Source organism: Biomphalaria glabrata, chromosome 10, assembly GCF_947242115.1.
Source record: "Biomphalaria glabrata chromosome 10, xgBioGlab47.1, whole genome shotgun sequence".
NCBI classification, from domain to species: Eukaryota; Metazoa; Mollusca; class Gastropoda; family Planorbidae; genus Biomphalaria; species Biomphalaria glabrata.
This window is the reverse complement of record NC_074720.1, coordinates 10,720,629-10,740,898: the sequence shown is the minus strand read 5'-3', so window position 1 is coordinate 10,740,898 and position 20,270 is coordinate 10,720,629. Positions and strand designations below refer to the sequence as shown.

At 36.8% G+C, this 20,270-nt stretch overlaps 1 protein-coding gene across 3 annotated transcripts in view; it reads right to left on the bottom strand.

Moving 5' to 3' along the window:
* The window catches only part of LOC106068286 (uncharacterized), a 52,089-nt gene that overhangs the window by 8,638 nt on the left and 23,181 nt on the right, over positions 1 to 20,270 (bottom strand). For 2 of the 3 annotated variants that reach the window (XM_056043392.1, XM_056043390.1), the window contains exons 2-9: positions 14,441 to 14,542; positions 13,410 to 13,537; positions 12,216 to 12,371; positions 9,504 to 9,584; positions 7,845 to 8,007; positions 4,821 to 7,439; positions 3,312 to 3,521; positions 2,005 to 2,193 (exon numbers count right to left, since the gene is read on the bottom strand). In XM_056043392.1, coding sequence (XP_055899367.1) covers positions 2,005 to 2,193; positions 3,312 to 3,521; positions 4,821 to 7,439; positions 7,845 to 8,007; positions 9,504 to 9,584; positions 12,216 to 12,371; positions 13,410 to 13,537; positions 14,441 to 14,516 — 3,622 coding nt within the window. In that variant the 5' untranslated portion in view covers positions 14,517 to 14,542. The remainder of the gene's footprint in view (positions 1 to 2,004; positions 2,194 to 3,311; positions 3,522 to 4,820; positions 7,440 to 7,844; positions 8,008 to 9,503; positions 9,585 to 12,215; positions 12,372 to 13,409; positions 13,538 to 14,440; positions 14,543 to 20,270) is intronic. The other variant, XM_056043393.1, reaches the window with a different exon arrangement.

Here is a 20,270-nt window from a genome sequence, read left to right as displayed (position 1 = left end):
AGTCGAGTCCTTGGTTCTACCATTCTTGTCTGACAAACCTTCAAGTCTTCACACATGGAGTCGAGTCCTTGGTTCTACCATTCTTGTCTGACAAACCTTCAAGTCTTCACACATGGAGTCGAGTCCTTGGTTCTACCATTCTTGTCTGACAAACCTTCAAGTCTTCACACATGGAGTCGAGTCCTTGGTTCTACCATTCTTGTCTGACAAACCTTCAAGTCTTCACAAATGGAGTCGAGTCCTTGGTTCTACCATTCTTGTCTGACAAACCTTCAAGTCTTCACACATGAAGTCGAGTCCTTGGTTCCACCATTCTTGTCTGACAAACCTTCAAGTCTTCACACATGGAGTCGAGTCCTTGGTTCTACCATTCTTGTCTGACAAACCTTCAAGTCTTCACACATGAAGTCGAGTCCTTGGTTCTACCATTCTTGTCTGACAAACCTTCAAGTCTTCACACATGGAGTCGAGTCCTTGGTTCTACCATTCTTGTCTGACAAACCTTCAAGTCTTCACACATGAAGTCGAGTCCTTGGTTCCACCATTCTTGTCTGACAAACCTTCAAGCCTTCACACATGAAGTCGAGTCCTTGGTTCTACCATTCTTGTTTGACAAACCTTCAAGTCTTCACAAATGGAGTCGAGTCCTTAGTTCTACCATTCTTGTCTGACAAACCTTCAAGCCTTCACACATGGAGTCGAGTCCTTAGTTCTACCATTCTTGTCTGACAAACCTTCAAGTCTTCACAAATGAAGTCGAGTCCTTAGTTCTACCATTCTTGTCTGACAAACCTTCAAGCCTTTACACATGGAGTCGATTCCTTAGTTCTACCATTCTTGTCTGACAAACCTTCAAGTCTTCACACATGAAGTCGAGTCCTTAGTTCTACCATTCTTGTCTGACAAACCTTCAAGTCTTCACACATGGAGTCGAGTCCTTAGTTCTACCATTCTTGTCTGACAAACCTTCAAGCCTTCACACATGGAGTCGAGTCCTTGGTTCCACCATTCTTGTCTGACAAACCTTCAAGCCTTCACACATGGAGTCGAGTCCTTGGTTCTACCATTCTTGTCTGACAAACCTTCAAGTCTTCACACATGAAGTCGAGTCCTTAGTTCTACCATTCTTGTCTGACAAACCTTCAAGCCTTCACACATGGAGTCGAGTCCTTAGTTCTACCATTCTTGTCTGACAAACCTTCAAGCCTTCACACATGGAGTCGAGTCCTTAGTTCTACCATTCTTGTCTGACAAACCTTCAAGCCTTCACACATGGAGTCGAGTCCTTGGTTCTACCATTCTTGTCTGACAAACCTTCAAGTCTTCACACATGGAGTCGAGTCCTTGGTTCTACCATTCTTGTCTGACAAACCTTTATCCAGACCAACGACCATCTTCCTACAATTGCTTCAGGTCCACATTCCATTTCTCAGGCAGTTCTCAGGCAGCACAAAGGACGTTTCCCCCCCCCCCTTCTTTTGCTCCAGAACTCAAGTCTCTTTATCGCTTTCTAGTCTTTTTAGGCGGGATAGAAACTTTCTCTCTCTCTCTCTCTCTCTCTCTCTCTCTCTCTCTCTCTCTGTGTCCTAATTTAATATGGTCCAATGTTGAATAGTGCGCACCATAATAACCGGTGCAAGGAAGCTTTGAAACAACGTCAATGCTAACTTTTTTGGGGGCGTGAATTCTCTCTGGGAAATTGTTTCTAGGTGATGTTATGCTACAAGCGTTAAAGTTACACACCAAAGTTGCGCACCTTTATGAATATTATCATTATCATCTGTCCCTTGATTTTCTTCGTAAGTGTGCTGTGACTGGGTAACTAAATCCCCCCCCCCCCAAACACACACACACACTTTCGTTCAGTACGTCTCATTTGGTTAAATAGTGAATAGTGGAGCAAATAAATAAATGGGAGTAATTTAATTAAAAGAAATGATTTCAAATAGATACAGTAGAATAGAGTAGATTGATTTTATACATGATTATATATAGGCTACCTACCGTCACAATTTGTTGATCTTATACTAACATGGGGACAGCCTGGTGTATACACACATCCACGACCGGGAACGTAGGCTTCCTCGGGATCACAGCTTCTTCCATGGGATACGCCTTTGTAGCACTCCCAGTACAGGCCGCAGCCGCCGTCCATTCTGTAGGTGTCTCCGTTGAACTTGTATCGACAAGGGTCTGGGGATATTTTAGATTGAACCAGATCTTTATAGGGAAACAGTGGTGAGAGTTTGGTGACCTGATAAGTGGTTACTGTGAGGATAATCTAGGATAATACAATAGTAAGTGTTACTGATTAAAGGGAGGGGGGGGACAAGGTAATAATTATATGCTGAGTAGTGATGATATACGGCGGTGATGAAAGAAACAATGTGGTGATATGCTGATGATATGGGGACAATATGGCGATGGTATGCTGATGATATGGGGACAATATGGTGGTGATATGCTGATGATATGGGGACAATATGGCGATGGTATGCTGATGATATGGTGAAGAACGGTAAAGAATTGTGGGCTATAAATTGTTTGTGTGTGGCAGTTTTCGCGATATCTTAAACGGTGATTATAAAAAGACAACTGGTTTATTACGCACAGCGAAATTCTTAACGCTTTATCTAATGTTATTTTGACTATCATTTATTACATTTAATATAAACAGGGATAAGCTGCACGAATATACTTTATTTATTCTGAATAATATAAGTAATTATAATATAGTTTGTAATAAATATTTCTCGTGAGTTTGGCCAGATATAGGTCCTCACTCTGGGCAATAGTAGGCTACAATTAGCCTTAGAGACATCCACACTTGATAGACAAATTGAAAAATCACACACAAACACACAAATACACTGTTAGACACTTAGTTTAGCTAGAAACTCACTGTAGTAGACAGATTTAGAACGCGACATCTTTAGTGACGACATAGGTATTGGGTTAGAGATTATTGATGTAGACTTTTAGGACAGTTACTGCTAGGATCTTGAAAGATAACATTGCTTTAGATCTAGTTACTGACTCGACTGTGACTCATTCTGCATTCAAGATCGTAATTGTAGCTACTGGGCATTGACCCTTTTGTTATTTTATATGTCACTGTATATGTCTTAGTAATAGAACTCGCATCTGTCATACACCAATCAAGATACCCAAGACATCTAGGATTGTTATCAAGGTACGAAAAATACATCAAGCTTAACTCACACATATACAACACACATATACACCCTTAAACAAACACAAGGGAAACAAACAAACAACCATTCAGATGTGATGAAGAGACTATAACAGACCTCGGCAGGTAGTGATACTGTTACAGCCGTCTGGTTTGACACAGGTAAGCTTCTCCTGATTCCAGAATAGACCTCGGGGACAGTATCTGATGGAAGCCGTGACGTTTCTATCGTTCGATAAGAAGCACTGGATGTACTTGTCACAGTCCTGGGGGTGGGGTGCGAACCCAAACCCTTGTTTTGCATCGGCGTAGAGACAGAGCCCCGCCTCTGAAATGACGTCAACAGCATTTACATAAGTATTAAAAAAAAAACATTTAAGTATTCAATTTTAGTTCGTAGTCTGACTACATTTGAATAATTAAAGACATTGCAAAACGTTACAAAGCAACAACCGAGAATAAAATTGATTCGCATAGAAAACTGTTTCTAAAAACTCGACTTTTCAGCATGGAAGGTGAAGTTGTTTGTTTGTTTTGTTTTTTGTTTTTCAAAGTTGATATTAACTCCCTCCGTCTGTCTGACTGTCTCTCTGGGTAGATTCTTTAACTCTTTTTTTTTCCAATTGCAATTCTCAGATCAAGTTGAAATTTTGCACAATTATTCAGTGCTGATAACACAGGAATCTATCAAAATTATAACCAATGAATCGATTAATTATTAGTGTTTTATAGAAAACGGGAGATAAATCTTGCAATGTGGAAAGATATGGCAGCTATTTAAAAGTGCTCTCCCGTGCCTATTAGAATGAATATTGTGAAATTGTGTATCGGAAAATAGCGGGTTTGATCTCAACTCCCTTTATTTTTGTGCAGAAATGTTTTCTCTATCAGGTACACTTAAATTCACAACCTAATATTACTAATAATGTCCGTTTAATTTAAAAAGAGAACTTAAAATGCAAAATATATATAAGGAAAAAGGTACTTTCGCCTCTTTCTAGTTTTAATCCAAGAAACGAAACGCGTCCTAGCAATGTCGGCGTTAATAAATCCAAAATCGATATTTCTTTTTTAATTTAGAGGACGAAATACCAAGATAAATGTAAAAATGGGAACGGGAATGTGTACGAAGGACCAACTTTTTGTTGTCGAGGTTACTAAAATTATAAGGGGACGAAATATAAAAGCGTGTTTATGTCGGGGGTGCATTATGAAGCGGATTTGATGCATATGCCACTAAGAATTAAGTCTAGAACTAAGACCCCTTAGGAAGCTGTGTTAAAACATGAACCAGACAGGATCATAGGCAGAGGTGAGTTGACTTAGGTTCTAAGCTCTACAATAATTCGCACTAAAAACTGTTGGTTCGGAAAACTAGTCTCCCACAAGAAAAGGGTTCTCAAACCAACAGTTTTTCTTATCCATCTGGCTTATCAGATGTTTCTAAATGTGTTGTGCATAATACTTACGCGAGATGCATTGCTAAACATTTCTAACAAAATATTTCTCAGCGCTAATTTTTGGTGACGTTTCGAAGCGCTTTAAAGTTTTGGATAACAGTCATATTCATTGTGATACATTCCTTTTAAAAATATTGTTTATATCTAGCCTTTGGTTAATGACCTACCTAACTCAGTATCATTGAAAGAGACACTTTTGTCTCCCCCTGTCTTTGGCAACGGAGTCGTGGATGGCGGTTGAGATACAATAGCGCTTGAAGACATTGGCACAGTCGTTTTGGAAGGTACTATTGACCATGAACTGGACACCAGCCAGTCAGATGTCGAAACGTGGGTCAATGGGGTGGTCTGAGAGACTGAGTAGCTTGGACTTGGTGGATAGGCTGATGCCTGGGTTGAGGAATATAGGAGTGTACTAGGTGCTGGAAAGAGACTGGTTGCTTTCAAAGTAGACGTCTGCTGATTTAGAGATGACTGTGAAGGCTGCAAACCAGAGGATGATGTTTGAGGAGATTGTGAATAGGTAAAAGATGATGAGGGAACTGTGGTTGATGTAGGAATGATGGAAGATGAATATACAATCGAATTAGAAGGAAAGGTGTTTGTTGTTAGAATGGGGGACGCTGAAGTTGAAATTGAATTAGATGACATTGATGTTGCTGTAGGCATGATAGATGCTGAGGATCTTATTGAAGAGGCAATAGGGGTCGCTATTGCAATGTATGTCGTTACAATAGTATTTAAGTTAGAGGGAACTGTTGTTGATGAAGGAATTGTTGAAGCTGAAATTCCAATTGAATTAGAGGGAACTATAGTTGATGAAGGAATGGAGGATGCTGAAATTCCAATAGAATTAGAGGGAAGTGTTGTTGATGTAGGAATAACAGAAGCTGAAATTCCAATTGAATTAGAGGGAACTATAGTTGAGGAAGGAATGGTGAAAGCAGAAATTCCAATTGAGTTAGAGGGAACTATAGTTGATGAAGGAATGGTGGAAGCAGAAATTCCAATTGAATTAGAGGGAACTGTTGTTGATGAAGGAATGGTGGAAGCAGAAATTCCAATTGAATTAGAGGGAACTATAGTTGATGAAGGAATGGTGGAAGCAGAAATTCCAATTGAATTAGAGGGAACTGTTGTTGATGAAGGAATGGTGGAAGCAGAAATTCCAATTGAATTAGAGGGAACTATAGTTGAGGAAGGAATGGTGGAAGCAGAAATTCCAATAGAATTAGAGGGAACTGTTGTTGATGAAGGAATGGTGGAAGCAGAAATTCCAATTGAATTAGAGGGAACTATAGTTGAGGAAGGAATGGTGGAAGCAGAAATTCCAATAGAATTAGAGGGAACTATAGTTGATGAAGGAATGGTGGAAGCAGAAATTCCAATTGAATTAGAGGGAACTGTTGTTGATGAAGGAATGGTGGAAGCAGAAATTCCAATAGAATTAGAGGGAACTATAGTTGAGGAAGGAATGGTGGAAGCAGAAATTCCAATTGAGTTAAAGATAACTGTTGTTGATGAAGAAATGGTGGAAGCAGAAATTCCAATTGAATTAGAGGGAACTATAGTTGATGAAGGAATGGTGGAAGCAGAAATTCCAATAGAATTAGAGGGAACTATAGTTGAGGAAGGAATGGTGGAAGCAGAAATTTGAATAGAATTAGAGGGAACTGTTGTTGATGAAGGAATGGTGGAAGCAGAAATTCCAATTGAATTAGAGGGAACTATAGTTGAGGAAGGAATGGTGGAAGCAGAAATTCCAATTGAGTTAAAGGGAACTGTTGTTGATGAAGAAATGGTGGAAGCAGAAATTCCAATTGAATTAGAGGGAACTATAGTTGATGAAGGAATGGTGGAAGCAGAAATTCCAATAGAATTAGAGGGAACTATAGTTGAGGAAGGAATGGTGGAAGCAGAAATTCGAATAGAATTAGAGGGAACTGTTGTTGATGATGGAATGGTGGAAGCAGAAATTCCAATTGAATTAGAGGAAACTATAGTTGAGGAAGGAATGGTGGAAGCAGAAATTCCAATAGAATTAAAAGGAACTGTTGTTGATGAAGGAATGGCAGAAGTTGAAGTTGCAATTGAATTAGAGGGAACTGTTGTTGATGAAGGAATGGTGGAAGCAGAAATTCCAATTGAATTAGAGGGAACTATAGTTGAGGAAGGAATGGTGGAAGCAGAAATTCCAATAGAGTTAGAGGGAACTGTTGTTGATGAAGGAATGGTGGAAGCAGAAATTCCAATAGAATTAGAGGGAACTGTTGTTGATGAAGGAATGGCAGAAGTTAAGGTTGCAATTGAATTATATGGAATTGAGGTTGTTAGAATGTTAGAAGCAGAAGTGAAACTGAAAAGTATTGGAGTCGAACTTATTATTGAAACTGTTGGCGTAAAACTGGTTAGAATTGGTGTGGATGTTGGTGTGGATGTTGGTGTGGATGTTGGTGTGGATGTTGGTGCGGATGTTGGTGTGGATGTGATAGCTGAGGCAGATGTTGCTGCGATTAAACTGGCTTGACTTGTAGCTGTCATCGAAATATCTAGAGATTGGGTTGCCGTGGAAACGGGCTTATCTGAGGTCGTTATTAATTTTTCTGTGTTTGAGCTGGCCTTTGAAGCTGACGTCACACTAAAACTTGGCGAGGTGCTTGGCTGTATTGTTGTGCTCACGGAACTTGTCGAAGTTAGTGTTGCAGCAGTATCTGTACTGCTCGACATCGCTGTTGAAGTCGTAGCCGGTGGGATTACAGTTGACGTCGAAGAACTCTCAACTTGAACTGAAAAAAAAAAAAATATTTTACAACCATTGACTAATTTATTTCTTTATTTTAATCTCATTCAGAAAAGTCATCAGCCCTAAATAGAAAAAGGGTAGAGACATTTACATACATAAACAAAACTAGATAAGTAGATAGATAGATAGATAGGTAGATAGATAGATAGATAGATAGATAGATAGTCGATCAACATTTCTTATATTTTGTGTACAAGATACACCAAAACGCTAGTCATTTTAGTTATTCGCAAATTTAAATTTCTATGGACTTTCTAGAACTACTGAATGAGCTTTACTTAACTGTAATATCTTGTACCAAGTGTAATGCCTTAGCCTCTTTACATACCTATTAGAATGCTTTAAGTTCTTTACATACAAAAAGGAATGCCTTAACTTCTTTACATACCAAGAGGAATGCCCAGGTCAACTGGCGTCAGCTGGCTAAAAGTACTCGTTGAATTGACTCGTGTAATGTTGGCTGTAATTTGTTGAAGTTCCCATAGACTATACTTGGTGCCCACTCCTATGGCCCAGACACTGACACTGTTGTTACGTAAAACTTGTGCCGACTAAAAAACAACAACAACAGACAGACTGAAAACCATGATAAAATTAGAACAGGGTTCACTGTCTTCTAATATCACTAGTAGCTAACCAGATCTTTTTTTGAAGACAAAGGACGTCCAAGATAAACGTACAGAAATGTCCGCAAGCGGAACTTTAGAACTACAACTACGATTGAATACTTTGAGGAAATAACCCAAGATGGAACAGCCTGAAGCATGGAGACTGTGCGCGCTGGTAACTTCCTGAGCAAAAGGAATAAATGGAATTTTAACAGGTGGAAGAATGTTTCCTTATTCAATGATTGATCCACCTGGAATGGAAGGAAAGCAGAATTTGATCCCACCACAAGTAGTAAAAAGGCAGCGTCTGGTGATTACAAATGTCAAGCCTGTGGCTGTGGATCAAGGATTATTTTCTTTAGTCCCATGAGAAGTTGCCAAGGACAATGATCATCTCTTGAGACGAAAAGTGCCACACAATGCTTCAGATATGCTTAAAATGTAGAGAACCTCCTTTAGATATAATATAAGGAATAGCAGTTTTGTTTATTGTTAAATATCAGCTAGTTAGCCATGTTTATTGTCGCCATATATTTATTGGAGTAACTTGATATAGGTGGAGGTGTAAGGCTCGGTTAACATAAGTAAGACTTACACAGCCTGAGTGTCGCTACGTATGTACATTAGACTTTGTACGTATGGATGTTGTTTGTTGTCGCCTGTTGTTAATTGAACGAGTAATTATAATAATAATAAGGCCTGTCTTCAAGTCCGAAAATTAGGGAGGAATGCAGTATTACAGTATACACAGCCCCAGGTGCGACCTACATTTGTTGCCACATCCAAGGCAGACATAATCATTGTGGGCCTGTGGTCGACTTAGATTTTCTTTTCGCCGTCTACATCTATACTCAGCAGTGAATTTTCTTTTGGCCTCAAATATGTATCCGCGGCCTTTGTAAGTAATCTCCAACTGTCTCGTTCCGAAGTCGCCTTCAGCCAGGTGCTCTCTTCTATGTCATGTCAGTTAAAGCAAGTTGACACATACGTTGGTCTTTAAAGCGTTTCCGTAGGGAACCTCTTTTACATCGACCACCTTTCAACTCACTAAAAAGTGTAGCTGTCGGAACATTAGCAGTCCCTCAATACTGTGCATAGCGGCGTTCGTAAGGACCTCGCTGTTTGTAGGGCGGTCTTGCTATCGTATGTCTACGATGAAGTACAAGCATCTTTGTTAATTAGGATAATGAACTGATAAAATTAAGATAAACTTCAGTTTGTGGTTCAAGAATAAATAAAACATCACACTACAGCACTTTAGTGCATAGATACTAATCAGTCACATAGATACCTCAGTACTTAACACTTACCTAGCTGTATAAAATTTCTAGCACTTTAATTGATAGATACAAAGCACTTTCATAGATACTTAGCACTTACAAAGATATTTAGAAACTTAGCACTAAATGTGTTATAGAATTGGGACAAAGTCGATTTACCTCAAAAGCCTTGTCGGGTAGCCGCGCTCTGCCGTCGGTGAGAAGAATTAGGGCTTTTGGCACCCCGGTACGCCCGTTGGACTGAAACACAGAGACAGCAATGGATACAATGTTACATGTCAATGTAAACGTAACTTTTCAATGTTCGACAACTTTTTTTTTTAAAAAGGAAACCTCAGAATTTGCGCTATTCAGTTTTAGCTTTATCATCATAGGAATCCTTGGGCCTTAGCCCTCTTTTCTTTGCCTCTTGTTTGGGCTTTATGTGCCTCTTTTGTGGGCTTATTTTTTTTTTAAGTTATCCTAATTCACAAGTATTAAAACACAAACAATTGAAAAGTGATTAACCTAAAAATATAATGATAGTAATAAAAATATTATTTTTTTTATAAACTAGCATTTGCACTTAGGAAGGTTTTAAGTAATACCCAATTATTAAAGGAGACTTAAATTTTAATGATTTTTTATTGTAATACAAATGATCTAATTTGTGGTAAAATATTAAATGAATAAGTAACCTGTGTACTAGAATACTTTACAAAACTTTAAATGATTAGTGCGATAATGTTAGTAAATATTGGATAGTCCATAATGACGCGACAGACAATGTAAATTATAAAAGTAAACTAGAAAAACAAAGCTTACATTAGGAGAAATTGTAACAATTACTTTGGATCAGTAATGTAATTAAATTTGTAATAGATCTAGACTAAAATAGACCTAATAAATGTGTACGATTAGAAATATTTTTACCAATTGTTTTTGTTTATCACAATTTCATGCTGTTAGCTTTCTCAATACTGTAAGATCCCAACACTTGTCTGGACGCGTTGGGTGGGGTAGGGGAAAAAGAAGAGGATTGCTGGGTGATCGCTGTGTAAATGCATTTATAGTTTTAAAAAAGGTGAACGGACTAAATTCGAGCTCGAGGACTCAAGCCTCCTTAGCTTCCTCAAGCCAATACAGTTACCGCCATGCCAGTGAAACGCGTACAAAAGTAGAAGGTTTTATAAATATCAATTGCTAGCTTTAAACTAGCTTCAAAATGTCGACCTACAAGATATAAAGGGGGGTTAATTGAACTTATACCACCACATCAGTTAAGTTCAATTTCTTTTCCTTGTTCGAGATAACAAACACAATTATTATTTACTTTACTATTTGATTAGTTGTTATTATTGATTCGTTATTTAATTTTATTTATTCTGTCTGTCTGTCTACTTACCTACCTACCTACCTGCTTACCTATCTATCTATCTATATATCTATTTATCTATCTATCTATCTATCTATCTATCTATCTATCTATCTATCTATCTATCTATCTATCTATCTATCTGTCTATCTATCTATCTATCTATCTATCTATCTATCTATCTATCTATCTATCTAGTGTTGGAATTATGCATGTAAATGTCTTGACCTTCTTTTGAAGACTTTAATGAGACAGAAGGTAATTAATGTGAAAGTAATCAAACTTCCTGGACATTTAATCTCATTTTTGTTGTTATTTTTATATTAAGTTTGCATATTTTTAATTCTCCTTCCCCCCACACACACACATTTTTTAAAGGGTGATGACTTTGCAACAGCACTGTTTACGCTGCCGTATAACCTTGACCTGCTCTATATATGAACGTGTTATATTTTCTTGAAATATTTCCCCATGCAAGCAACAAACATCAGTCACAAGAAATAAAACATCTCTAATGTGGCTGGACTTGGAATTGGATTCGAAGAACAATATTTGCAAGACAGGCTGTAGACTGGAAGAAGAGAAAGTTCGGGAGACCAAAGCTAACATGGAAGATATCTGTGGAACAAGAAGCGAAAATGGTCGAATGGACATGGACGCAATTTAGGGGAATAGCACAGAAGATAGTACGATGATGTAGTGCTGTTGAGAGTCAATGCTCCATTCCTCGTCCCATATGCTAGGACAAATTTGTACAAATGCTCCTTCTTCCCTAGCGCTATTAGAGCACGGAATGGGTTGCCTAAACTAGCCAGGAAAATCAGAGACTTGGCAGAATTTAGGTCATTTGTTAAAATGCATGACTAAACTCATGACGCAAAGGACGTAATAATCTTCTTTTTTGAAGTAACATCTGTTTCATATAAGATAAGAGCCAATACGATTAAGTCAAGTCAAATAAGCCAAACAGCACAGAGACAAACACATAATCGCACAATCAGTCATGTACTTTCTGAGTACTTTCTCTGTATAAAAAAAAATTTTTTTTTTCTTCAATAAAAAATACGTCAGATAGGAAATCTACGAAAGTATAACACACACTGGCTCACCGGTTATGAGGGCGCCTCTAGAATAGTCACTGACGGTTCCATGTCATGGGGGGTGGGGCGGTAGGGCGGTCGAATTTTAGTAAAGAAATGAAACAAATATAAATATATATATATATATATATATATATATATATATATATATATATATATATATATATATATATATATATATATATATATATACGCGCGTTTATGCATAGGGTTAGAGTTTATTGGGCGTTAGGGTTAAGAAAAAAATCGCCCCCTCCCCATTCGAAAGTTCTGGATGCGCTAGTGAGAACATTATCCTTTGCTCTTAAAAGAGCACAAAAACACTGACTAGAAGAAAGAAAAACCCTGCGTATCGGCTCCGAGAGCAATATTTTGTTAACATCGCAATCAGATATGAGCTCTACATGTAGCACTTACTATAAACATGGTATTTGCTTGATCCAGTGCCAGGTGGGTGTTGGTTGACCGTCCTTCATAATACATTAAGGGCACTTTCTGCTCCAGCAAGGTCAGGTTACCGGTCATAGAAATGACCTCAAGGGTCGTAGAAAAGGCTATCACTCCAACCTTGACCTAAATGCACGATACAAACACATTTAATGATGAATGTCATTAATCTCTTTTCATATCTCTTTATATTATCTTTATAACTAACATATATATTTTATATGGTGTCTGAAAATTTGGCCACTGGTAAATTGGTCACTTTTTGGACAAAGCAAAAAATTTAGGCACCATAAAGTTTGGCACTCTGTAATAGCGACCTTAGTTTGAAGTTAATTTGAATTTTTAACGTATGCTATATCATGAGGGTAAGGAAAACCGCAAAATCACTGCCATATATTTCACTACTGCAAGGTTCGACTCCCTTTTTTTATATAATACAAGATTTAATTAGTTACTGCTAATTGATAAACAAATTGGTTAATTGTTAGGGTTAGGAAAGCGTGGTCGAGAGGCCAAGTGCGCTTGAACTTGGCTTGGCTTGGCTACTTAGGTTCGAGTCGAGGTCTGAGCGCCTAAAGGCAGCACGGAAAACCAACTCCTTGATACCCCCCTCCCCCCACTGGTCTACAAATAAGATTGGACCAAAGCGCTCTGAGCATGCTATAAGCATGAAAGTAGCTATAAATATATAAATATATTGTTATTGTTTTTATTGATTCGTGTATTGTCATCGGCTATGAATACATGGGCACAATTTCAACATGATCTGAGAATTGGAAGTGAACAAAATGTGTACCAAGAGGAAGTGAACAAAATGTGTACCAAGAGGAAGTGAACAAAATGTGTACCAAGAGGAAGTGAACAAAATGTGTACCAAGAGGAAGTGAACAAAATGTGTACCAAGAGGAAGTGAACAAAATATGTACCAAGAGGAAGTGAACAAAATGTGCACCAAGAGGAAGTGAACAAAATGTGTACCAAGAGGAAGTGAACAAAATGTGTACCAAGAGGAAGTGAACAAAATGTGTACCAAGACGCTTTTTAATAAAAGCTACACGGTAAGATTGTCTCTTTAACAAGTAGCGTATCGTTAGTTTAGAATCATCAATTACAGCTTAACGGCTATTCAACAAACAACCTTTGTTGTGGGTGCTAGCTACTTACCGCGTCCTCGCCTATAGGCCATGTTTCTATATACTCCGTCAAGACGGACTTCAGTAAAGCCCTGAAGTTGTCAAGACCAATCGTGACACTGCTGTCCACACAAATGATCACATCGTATTTCACAAAATCTATTAGAAAATAAAAATTACATATCACAGTCATTTGTATACATTTTTTTTTAAATCTCCGAAAAATCAACAAGGAAAACTTAGAACAAAAAAAAATCTACAAGTTGTAACTTAATGCACCTTTAAAGCATCTGGATCCTTCAGATTTGAAGAAAATGGTTTAGATGTTTAACCGATATTTTAGTAGCAAGTTAGGACCAGACTACTAGTAGGACCATTAGGACCAAGCTACGAGTAGGACCAGGCTACAAATCCCAGAGCAGATAAACTTAATTATTATTATTATTATAGCTTTTATATAGCGCTATTTTCATGCTTATATCATGCTCAGAGCGCTTTTGGTCCAATCTCATTTGTGGACCAGTGTGTGTGTGTGGGGGGGAAGGTATCTAGGAGTTGGTTTTCCGTGTCGAACCTCGAGCCCCCTTCTAGGTAGCCAAGCCAAGCCAAGCCAAGCCAAGCCAAGCCAAGCCAAGTCAAGCCAAGCCATGCCAAGCCAAGCCAAGTCAAGCCAAGCCAAGCCAAGCCAAGTCAAGCCAAGCCAAGCCAAGCCAAGCCAAGCCAAGCCAAGCCAAGCCAAGTCAAGCCAAGCCAAGCCAAGATCAAGCGCACTTGGCCTCTCGACCACGCTTCCCACTGAGGTCCAATTTTCTCATCTTCCCACGATACAATACTAATTAAGTCATTAATTTATAATTGATACATGTTGTAACTAACAATCAACGTTTGTAAGTTATCCTATAGGATAAGGATATTTGTAGCTGTTAAAAATAAACAATAGAACAGGTCAAATTGTAAATAATCACCGTCAAAACAGTGAGTATATATAGACAATTTTTTCGTTCATCTGACGTAAATCATATGTGTAATATTTCAAGAGCAGCTGATTTTTTTTGTACTTACTGAGACTAGTTTGTGCTAAGAGGCCGGGCGGCCAGCACAGGGCAATTATGGACATCACTAGCCATAGTGACGTCATGTCATGTCAGACGTCTTACTGTAACTCTAAAAGATGAAAAACAAAATCAAGAATAAAAAATCCAGAAAAACGAAAATGTTTTAAACGTGATTGTTCAATTCAGTTTCAATTCAGTTTCAATTCAGTTTCGTTTTAGACTGTCTCACTGTTTGTCTGTCTCACTGTCTGACTGTCTCACAGTCTTCGAAATTATATAAAGATAGAATTCTGCACACACAAAAATTCAAAGAACGGTAAGATAATAAATAAATTGATAATTATTATTCAATTAGAGTTTCACCAATGCTATAATCACTAGCCCATAGAAAATAGTTTTTTTTTAAGTATTAACAGTTTCATAAAAACACTCAATCATAATTAACATGTCATTGTTTTTCTCCCATTTTCTAGCTGGAGCACCTTTCCACTTCCCACTGGAGCATGGAACGCGTGGAATAGATCAGGCAGGAAAACCTGGACATTGTTGAATTTATAAGTTCATTAACATTCCTAACTAAATGAAGACACCCGTCTTCCATTACAATACTTCTTATCTGTAAATTATAAGAGAAGTGAAGAAGAAGTTTATCCATTACTAGAAATAACTATTAGTGCTGATCAGCTAAAACAGTGATGCCCAAATCTAAGGCTAGCAGGCCGTTTCCGAACCATGCCAACTTCTTCCAACAGTACGTAATGTAGCAGAGCCGGCCTTAGTTAATTGAAGTGAAAATGGTAGTCCCAAATAAAGTATAAAAACAAACAAAAACCAAATATCGAAAAATACGCAATGAGTTAAAAACCTTTCTTGTATCTAGATCTAAATCGATAAATAAGTTACATTGTTAGTAGCGCCGGTGTGTAGTACTTGACACACTTACGATTCATGATCTCAAAACTACAAATAACGATTCGACATTTAACAATAAGAAAGAAACAATGGTCCTTGAGTTTATGTATTCTAACAAATAGATCTAAATATTTTACAATAAACCTAGAATCATAATAGAGACTAAGAGCTAGGCTGGTATTTCACGGCTGGTTGGAATAAAGCCAAAGACTTGATCCACGAGTCGCAAATTTTTTATCTAAAAAAAAATTCTTTGAGTCCTGCGCGAGTTCTTCGCCATTCGGAGGCCCTAGCCTATGCCTAAGACTTAAGACCATCCCTGCTCAGAGGATCGATTCCACTGGACACGACGCTGTTCAACGGCGACGCTGCCTGGGACAAATTTGTCAGAAAAGTTTGGCACCACTAAGCTAGAATGAAGTCTCAGATTTACGACCCATGATAGAAAGAATGCCATCAAACATAAATTATAAATTGGTTTAGCAATTACTGGAATGTGAAGCACTTAGATCTAACGATCCAATCAGACTACAAGGTATTCAGATTCTAATCACAGGGAAGGAACACCACAAAAAAGTTGGTCAGGCGGAATTCAAATGGAAAACAAGAACTACGTACAAAATACTTACATAAAAAAAAAGGTTTATACGAACTTACGAAGTGTAGTTGTATCAACTAGTTTAGATCAGTCATGTTATTAAATGTGTAATAGATCTAGACCAGGGGTGGGCAAATTACGTCCGGCGGGCCATATGCGGCCCGCCGAAGTGTTTTATGCGGCCCGCCGACACCTACAGAAATCAGTTGTGCCCACAGTATATACATATAAAAATGCAAATATAAAAATAATATCTATATAAATTATTAAAACTGTCTCATTCTAAAAAGTTTTAAGTAAAGGAAGATTATGCTTATAGGCTATACACTCCATTCAAGACACAATTGTCTGAGTGTTGGGTAGGCTTCGAACAAGATGGCAAGTGTAACAACTGATGGAGCTCGATCTTTGACTGAGAAAAATATATTTTTTAAAAATAAAAAATATCCCAACCATAAACTCTAAACAGGAAAGTTTGCACAAAGCAGCATGAAATTGCAGCATAGCGTTATATAATAACACAGTAGACATATTAGAATTAGGGCTGTTAATCTCGGGTAGTTCCGGTGTATCCGCTAGCTTAGCATGGGCAAGGCAAATGAGAAGAATATAAAATCTCATGAAAGAAAATGTTATGTTCCTTGAAGAACATTGACTGTGACTTTGTTATCAATATTTCTAATGAAGAGTGGAAGACAGATTTCATGTTCTTTTCCATAATTGCTTTTGCAATAGGGTTTGTTGCTGAACATAAAAATTATATATGTGTCAGACGCGAATAGCCCAATTTTCAGTAAAAGAAATTACAAAAGTCATTTCTCTATAGAAGAAGTTACGAAGGCTATATAAAATACAACCACAGACCTATATATACTACAATAAATATAGTTTTTTTATTTCTAGTTACCATTTATTTAGGTAGGTGCTGTTTTACTATTACATACCAAGTATTAGAGTTTAGAAAAACCCAGGTTTGTTTCTTGCGCAACGCTATTAGCTAACACGGCGCCTTCGACATACACGGGTCACGGCTAACACCGCATATCATCTCTCCATTAGTATATATAGATCTATAATCTAATTCTAGTCTAGATCTATATATAAAAATCGAATAGATCTAGCAATAGTATAGATTCTATCTTGAGACTAGATTGTCGAGTCTAGCCTATGCTATGCCTATACTAGCCTATAGTCAGTTTTTATTAGAAAAATGTCTATCTTCTTATCTTATATAATACAGACGTTACTTCAAAAAAGAAGATGATTACGTCCTACGCGTCATGCATTTAGTCATGCATATTAACCAATGACTTAAATTCTGCCAAGTCACTGGTTTTCCTGGCTAGCTCAGGCAACCCATTCCATGCTCTAATAGCACTAAGGAAGAAGGAGTATTTGTACAAATTTGTCCTAGCATATGGGACGAGGAATGTGCCTTTATCTTTGTGTCTTTCAGAGTATTTTATTAAATTTTGTTTTTGTATTTGAAGATTATGGTTCAGTGTTTTATGTATGATTGCTACTTTACTTTTGAGCCTTCTGTCCTGAAGGCTTTCTAAATTTAGTGATTTTACTAAAGGTGTTACTCTAGTCAAATGTGAATATTCGTTTGTTATGAATCGCACTGCTCTATTTTGTGTCTGTTCTAGTTTCTTAATGTTTTCTTGAGTTGAGGGGTCCCAAACAGAGGATGCATATTCTATTATTGGCCTAACCAAGGTTAAATAACATTTTAGTTTTATGTTCTTATTTGATTTATAGAAATTTCTTTTAATAAATCCTAATGCTTTGTTTGATTTTTTTGTAGTTTCATCAATATGTGGATTCCATGGGTTAGGGTTAAAGACTAAAGTTTTTTTAATTATTAGATATAGACATAGGACATAGATTTAATAATACTGTAATACGTTTACTATACTCTATACTTATCTTATCTTATATAATACAGACGTTACTTCAAAAAAGAAGATGATTACGTCCTACGCGTCATGCATTTAGTCATGCATATTAACCAATGACTTAAATTCTGCCAAGTCACTTAATCTACTAGACTAGAGCTCTATCTATAGATCTATCTATAATCTAGTCAATCTAGATCTATACAATATTCATTATAATACTTCTACTTATAATGACTTATTTAATAAGTTAGTACTTAGACTTAGATCTTTTATAGTTTATTAATAGATTTACTTTTCAATGCCTAGACCTGATAATAAAATTGCGAAAGATGTCTATAATGACTGATTATTTTAATTTTTTTTTTATAGTAATAGTCCTACTAGATCTAGGTCTAGACTCTATTTAAATCTAGTCTAAAATAATGACTGTCTAAGACTCTAGATGATTAACAAGTTCACATAGAGGTGTTTTGAATAATACGGTATGTCGGCTGAAAGTATATAAAGTGCTTTTTTTTTTTTTTAATAAAAAATAGGTGCCGGTACTCAGTGATAGATTGCCTAACTTTCAACTAATAATAAATTAACGTTGAATAACAAGAAAAGTAATAATTTTTTCCCGACATTGAAAAAAGGTGCCGGTACCCCGTACCGGTGCGTACCGTCATAAAAATAAATGTATATCTCAATCTTCTGTCATTTAATTTTTTTTTGCGGGGTTATTGCTACTTAATACATTGATACCGGATCGATTTAAATAGGGCCTAAGTATACAAGCAGGATTTCGAGCATTGGATAAATTTATTTTTTAAATACAAAGTTTTATGGAAGAGTTGTTTGAAGTTTGTAACTTCTTAAATTCAGGCTAAAAATATCGAAGCCTACATTTTTACACTCATTTCTAAACAATTAGAAGAGATGGACGGACTCATAGTGTAGCTTGTGTACATCTGCAAAAACACAGTTAGACTTTCAAAACTATTTTTAAAAAAAAACGTAGTGATTATTTTTACTGTATAATTCTATTATTATTCCTTTTTAGAAAATTTGACATATAACTTTGTCTAACAGAAAAAAAAGAAACTTACGTCTATTTATACAGTTATTTTTAGTTACCTAGTAATATAAAATATATTGAATTAACACGTACATTCATCATAATGCAGCCATGTGATTTTTCGCTTATGAACATAGCATTATTTAGGACCTATATAGGCTGCTTGGAGAAACCAGGTATACCCATTAGGAGAAAAACGACCCCTTTACACAAGAAAAATTTAAGAAACTAGAACAGACACAAAATAGACAGTGACATTCATAACAAAATAATATTCAAAATTGATTAGAGTAACACCTTTTTAAGTAATCATTTAAAGTTTAAAATCACTACAATTTTTTTCAACAATTATTTTGTGTATGAAATTGTGTATCGGAAAATGCCGGGTACTTGAAATAAGCTAGTCCTAAAAAAAAACCCACAGATCTTGGGTAAAATACTCATCAAATAAAGTACTGTAAATGTGTAGTTTTACGCGCTAGTTTCAGGTCTTTTCTTTTTATAGCCTCTATCGGGTTTGATCACAACTACCTGTATTTTTGTGCAGAATTTTTTTCCCTATCAGGCACACTTAAAATTATAGCATAATAATGTCAGTTTAATTTAAAGAGAGAACTGAAAAATGCAAAGATATATAAGGAAAAAAGCCACTTCCGGCCCAATACTTTTTAATCAAAGAAACGAAACGGACTAGTCCAACAAACCCTATTGGCTGTTTACATATGCAATGTAAATGCAAGTTAAATCTTTTCAAACAAGGCTTTCCCATTTTTACAGGCAAGCAAAAAAAAAAATAGTTTTTGTCATTTTCCTTTGCTGAAAGGTGAAACTATCTCTAGTGAAATGATTAAAATACAACACTTATTAAGAGTCCTTATTTGTGCCATTTATAAAAGCAAATTTTAAGACGACAAGATCCAGTTTTCAATACCATCAGCTCACCATTTATCGCAGAAGCTGATTCAGCTCCAGAGATCGTAACTCCAAGCAAAGAGAACAATCAGAACTACCACGGGAGTCTTATGGGTGCCAGAAGCTGCATGTCCACACTTTAAACAAATGTACTGCTGTTCACACTATTTGTGTACATATTCATCTGTTCTTCTTCTTCTTCGTTCTCATTTTATATGTTGCAGGTTTCAGATCAGTAATCCTATATCTGAGATGAGCCGCGCAGTGGTTTCAGATCAGGCAGTTCTCCGAAAAGTCTTGGAGAGTCTTGTTCGGGTCTCTTGATTTAGTATGCACCATTTAAGGATATGGTCAGCATTCTCTGGTGATGCTCCAAAAGAGCAGGCTTCGCTTGTCCCGACATTTAACTTCCGGAACATATATTTTCTCATTTAGTAAGCAAGCTTTTTTTTTGTTT